The sequence below is a fragment of the Kryptolebias marmoratus genome, linkage group LG16, assembly GCF_001649575.2.
Source record: "Kryptolebias marmoratus isolate JLee-2015 linkage group LG16, ASM164957v2, whole genome shotgun sequence".
Lineage (NCBI taxonomy): Eukaryota > Metazoa > Chordata > Actinopteri > Cyprinodontiformes > Rivulidae > Kryptolebias > Kryptolebias marmoratus.
Genome location: NC_051445.1, coordinates 10,595,710 through 10,601,759, shown reverse-complemented (window position 1 = coordinate 10,601,759; position 6,050 = coordinate 10,595,710). Strand labels below are relative to the sequence as shown.

The following is a 6,050-nucleotide window of genomic DNA, read 5'->3' as shown; positions in this document are numbered from 1 at the left end:
CCCCCCCCCCCCCCCCCACACACACACACACAAACAAACACACACGTATGCAGCCATGTGTGACCTTATTCCCACGAGCACAAGGTCACAACAGCTCCGTTTTAAAGCCAGAAACAGACAAAAGAACAACCTGATATCACTGATGGAGACTCTTTAAACTCTTGTAAACTATTATTACATTACCTTTTTGCAGATCGGTCTCTAAATGACCTCAGTTTGTGGAAAGAAAAGCTAATTTGAAGCGGGGGACAGCTGTTAGCTTTAAGGTGGCGGTGAATCAAAGTGGATTCCTGTCGTTTTAAAACAACTCCAGTCTCAAAGTAATCACTGAGGTTCACGTGAATCCTACTAATAAGCCTCATTTTTTATCATTTTTGCATCACACAGTTATTCACGAAACCCCATTTTTCGAAAGATTTAAACTATTAAAAACGTTTCTTATTTCCCACCCGGAGCTCACAGTCAGACGGGGCTGAGCGTGGCCCCTGGTTCGTAACGCTCATGTAAAAAACACAAAAACGCAGACAGAGCTCGCAGCTTGGTTGGAGGCTCCACGCCGGCGTGCGGCGGGGCGGAAAATCCTGGCGGAGGCAGCCACCAAAGGAGCGGGCGCCGTCTTGTCGCTCGTCCGTTTATCATTAAACTCATTCGCGGTTATCTGCCGTTACCGAGAATAATCACCGGCCCGGCCGCGCTCCCCTCCGCCAAGGCCTCGAACCCCTACAAGAGGGCGAGCGGCTCCCGCACGTGGGCGGCTAAATTGGCGGCGCGAGAGTTCCCTTGTCCCGTTTGCAGAAACAGGTGGCCATTTTGTTCCCCGGCCGCCCCGCCCTGCTGCGACCACCGCAGCGAGTCAACGACCCAACGCCGAGGCCACACCTGCTCGGTTCGGGTGAATTATCTCTTTGAAAATGTTACCAGATGTTACGAAATCGCCGTTGCACGCTTACGAATACAGAAGACTGATTAAACCCGGAGGCACGGCGTCGAGGAATCAGCAGACGTGGCGCGAGCTCGGTATCTTCCCCGCGACCGCGGCGGTGGTTTTATTCTACGTCTTCCATGATTTACTAGCCGTGCAGATTTTATTTTTTCCACCCCACGCATCACGTTAGCACAACAGTCCTCCAGTGACTAGTGCTCATTTTTATTCCCGCTGAACAAAACTTTATTAATGAACCAAAGCCCGACAGAGGTCGGCTGCCATTAACCTGCGCCGCACCGCAGACGTAACGCAGATAAAGGATCCTATCTGCAGAAAAATTAGGCTCAAATGCTAATTGGCTACGTGTCCCCATCAATCATTCGCAGGAGCTCGGACTGAACGACGAATGTCTGGAACTTTTCAGTCGTTCGTATCATTTAATACCCGACCGGACAGAGCGTCTGCGCCGCCGTTTGATGTCCCGTTATCTTCCGAGACGTCGTGAAACGGACCCCGAAAATTTAAAGTCCGACACTTTTTTTTTTTTATGTATGTTGGGAGTTATGTTCCTGTGCAGACGGTGCAGTTTTTTATTTTATCTATCACACACACACACACACACACTTTTTGTTTGTTACGTCTTCTAATAATAAACAACAGACACAGTGAATCAGAATGAGATGATCTCCATTGGCGAACCTTCAGCAGAGAGCTACGGCTTCATGATGAAGTAGTTCTTGTGGACACGAAACACACACACACACACACACACAGGAAAATGCAGTGAAATGTAGATGGATGGCTATGATAATCATAGCGGTCAATAAACGTTGCCTGCTGCAAGGAAAAAAAAACATAAAAAAAGGAGAATTGATGGGCGGGAGAGTAAGATGCTACCTCCTGTGACTTGCACTGCTTTAGGGCTTCACTCATGTTTTCCTCCTTTCTTATTTAATTTCCAAACACTGGAGCGGAGCTCCCTTCGACCGTGGACACTTCGGCTGGTTTGAAAGCATTTGTTTGAACCGGAAACACCGGAGTGCTCCGGCTAACTCTGTTCCAGTTCGCCACGTGCTGCTACGATTGACTTTCTGTTGTTTTTTGTTTTTTTTTGTGAGAGAACGTGAGACGGGAGAGAATGTTTGCTCTTATTTATGATGTAACTTATTAATTCAAGAGAACCCCATTTTTTGTCCAAAGTGTATTTTAAAAAGATTTTTAAAAAAAAAAAAAAAAAAAAGGAAAAAAATTAAAGTCTTAATAGATTTCCCACCTGCTTTGCCCGGTTTCCTTTTTTCTTCTTTTTCGAGCAAACAGCTCGCCGCTGATCACTTATTTATCTCGGCTGCTCCGAAGGATGCTTTTTATCAAATATGGAATAAGCCACAAAGCGAATTAAACGTTCGTTTGTGCCAAACGTGCTTCCTGATTTTTAACGAAACCTGGACGTGCGTCGTCAGCTTTAATCTGACTGGAGATGAAAACGACGACTGAAGCTCACCATTGATCTCACATCAGGTTTGGTGTAATTAAAAATCAGGCTTTATGTGGTTCGGATCACACCCTTGAGATCCTATTAAGGTAAAAATCACGGTTTGAGAGTGAAAAGTTGTTTTAGGCGTGTTGGTGTTGAGCTCCAAACGAGAAAATTAAATACAGATAAAAACACTTTAATTTAATCGACCTGTTCATACATTAGGGATAATTCGCTTTCGCTCATTTGAATGTATCATGAATTTTATTATAGGGGTTTTGTTTTTTTTGTGTGTGTGAAACTAGCTCTTCTCTGGGATTTAATGCTCTCTAATAAAGCGGGAATTCGCGTCGCGATGTGGACAAATTTACAAATTTACGGCATTTACAGCCGCGGGCTTTGCATGTTTTATATTCTTTTTCTGGGATAAATAGAAAAGATTTAAAGCTGGTTCTCCTTAAAGGGACACACATTTCCCGCCAACGTTTTAAACAAATGTCTGAAGCGACCTGCTGGTGCTCAGGGCACGTGTTTGGGATGACTCTCAGCTACAACCACACCAGAGTTTTTGCATTTGCAAGGTTTTATTAGCTGTAGCAGCCATCTTGAATCAATAACACCAGTTAATCAGCTGTAGTTGCACATTTAACGACGACTTTCTGAGAATTACACTAAAATGGTGGTTCGTGAGATATTTTGCTAACAGACGAACACATACTCGGACACAGGCAGTCACATTATTGCCCGTTTTTTAATCCAAAATAAGACAATCACCAGTAAATGTGTTTCACATTAAAACAAATACTCATCTGCTGTTGGCTAAAAGAGTCACCTGACGTGTTTAACTTCAAGTATCTTAGTATGTGGCCTGACTTCTTTGGAGTCAGGCCACAAAAGGTTAAAGTGGATTTAAAATTGTAATTACGTCCTGTGGTAGCTGCTCCTCTTACTTGTTGTTTTCTACAAAAAAATCCATGTTTTCTGCTTTTTATTCCCGAACACTGGCTCGTCTTTAAACCGCATCCCCTAATGAAAAGAGAAACTAATGGATTCACTGAATTTAAAAGATGAGTCAGGATGTTTTTTGGGTTTTTTTTTCTCCCTCCTCTGTGGTGTTTTGCCAAACAAGTCCTTCTCCTCTCTGAGGCAGGAGGATGCCTTCAGAAAGCCTTTCTGCTCTGCTTATCAGACGTAAGGACCTTGGATTGTTTTTTGTTTTGTTTTCAGTTTTTAAGGCGAAGACAGGATTATTCTAATTCAGCAAAACAAAAACAGGAAAGTTCAGAGTTTGTGTTGTTAGAACCACTTTGCCCCAGCAAAGCCAGAGGGATGACAGTTTTCAAACCCAAACGACTTAAATGTCCATGGGAAATCCAAAAGTTCAACCCTTTTGTGTATCTCTTTGATATGCACAGAAATAACAATAAAAGAAAAAAATTCAAAACCTCAATTGGAGCAGAACAGACGGCAATTTGATCACATTTTTATCTAAATCAGGGGTGTCCAACCCTGGTCCTGGAGGGCCACCATCCTGCATGTTTTCCTTGTTTCTCTGCTCCAACACACCTGATTCAGTGGTTAAATCACCTCTTCATTTTCTGCAGCTGTTAATCACCCATTGATTCAAATCAGGTGTGTTGGAGCAGAGAAACAAGTAAAACCTGCTGGATGGTGGCCCTCCAGGACCAGGATTGTCAAAGTTTTGGGGTTTTGTTTGGTGTCTTTTTAGTTCTTGTTTTGCTTTGGTTTTCGGTGTTCATGTCTCGTCGCTATTCACCTCCCCAGCATTTTTCCAGTCATGTCTGCCACGTCCATCTCCACCTGTCAGTAATCATTATCTCTCACCTGTGTCCACTTACCTTGTTATTCCTCAGCCTTTAAAACCGGTCTCTGTCTCTCCGTTCTCCACTGGGTCATTCCGTTCCGTTTCGTTTTTGCCATGTGTGTTGTTGCCTCGCCTCGCCTCGCTTTTGTGGACTTTGTTTTTGACAGTTTTTTGCTGCTACGCCAGCCTTTTGTTTTGCTTATATTTACTTTATTAAATTTAGTTTCCTTTTAAGATGAGTCTGCGTTCTGGGTTTGCCTCCGTCTCCCCTCCTAATGACAAGGATTGGACACCCCTGATCTAAATGAATGTATTACTCCTAGAAGGAAGCAAAAAACTGCATCAAATAGTCTGACGTTAGCACCCTGGCCACCTTTTGGTCTGGACTGTGAAACTCCGGACCCGCCACTCGAACGCTGGACCCCCAGCTGACCCCGGAACAAGCAGGAACACGTGCCTCGGCTGTGTCCGAACGGCTTTTCTGCATGTTTGCACGCGAACCCCCACGCCGAAGCCTTTAAACCTTTTGACTTGCTTCTCGTGTCCGTGCGCGCAAACCTGTCAGCCTGCATATCCGTGCGTTCCCTTTGGGTCAGGTGCACCAGACTGTTTGACTTCAGGGGTTTACAGTTGGAAAACAGGCGGACTTGATGCGCACTGGTTTGTTAGTGTATGGAAAAAGAAGCACAACTGATTCCTTTCTAGGAAATTTAAGCAATATTTGTAATGTTTTAGCTCTTGAGTGATTAACTTTTAGATCAGGGTAACAGGAATTTGTTTAGACCGTAAGAAAAGCGTCCTTTTTGACGAGACAATCCAGCCTCTCTGACTTTTACACTCGAGGGGGAGGGGAGGGGGGGCTGGAGTGTGTATGTTTCCAGTGGGGTAATGCTCTAAAGCTGTGACCAGGACGTAATGAGGGATTGTCTGTCATGGCCTCTCTAGCCGTTCCACATGACTTCCCTCTCTCCTCTCTGTTAAAATAACTCCGTCCTGCACGATTTCACGGGGATTAACGAGAGTGGTTCATATGTAAAGCAGGTAGCTCTGTCTGAGACGTGATATGTGGTATATGTGTGGACTCTCTTTTGTCTCCTGGGTTGGGGCGGAGGTTGGAGAGGCTTTGATCGCTGGCAGAGGGTCGCTATGGTCCGATTTCTGTGGCAATCTTCTGAGAGGCCTGCTCTGCAATTAAAAACTGTACGCGAGGACGCAGGGGGGCTGGGTAGTTGTTTCTCAGCGTGCGCATCAACAAACAGAGTGAGACGAGGAAAAGACGCATTTAGAGCATCAGTCAAGTTGTAGGGTGTAAAAACCCACCAAATATTCTTCTAACAGTGAGATGTGTGGGGTTCGAAGGACCCTCTCAGCACGACGTGTAGCCCGTTGGAGATGGCGCTCTGTTACCAAATCTTTGCTCTGTTTTTATAAAATCGACTGAGTTATCGCCATTTTACAAACACACAGAGGCAAAAACAAGACCTTTCGAGAACAACAGAGAACCAGCGACAGGTTCTTGGCTTTGAGTTTTCGATTGACATCCTCATCTCGGCGACGGCAGCTTGTCCTTTTTTTGGGGGGTCTCGGGCGGCGTCTTCAAATCCGCAGCAGGAAAATAAAAAAAAACATCTGCGTGCATCGTTTGTTCCCAGAATACAAGACACGGGGATTTAATAGAACCACCACCAGAAATCTTTCCATTTTTCTCCCCCCTCCTCCAAAATAAGAGCTGAATTATTCCTGCCGCTCTGCCCCGAGGTGGAAACATTTGAAAAATTCAAAATGTTGTTCTCATTGTTCTCTCAGACGTTAGGGGGGGGGGGGGG

General features: G+C 44.9%; 1 protein-coding gene across 1 annotated transcript in view; it reads left to right on the top strand.

The window, feature by feature from the left end:
- The window catches only part of si:dkeyp-69b9.3 (myocardin), a 22,548-nt gene extending 16,511 nt beyond the window's left edge, over positions 1–6,037 (top strand). The window contains exon 17 of the mRNA XM_037980319.1: positions 6,031–6,037. Coding sequence (XP_037836247.1) covers positions 6,031–6,037 — 7 coding nt within the window. The remainder of the gene's footprint in view (positions 1–6,030) is intronic.
- Positions 6,038–6,050: the final 13 nt, after the last annotated feature.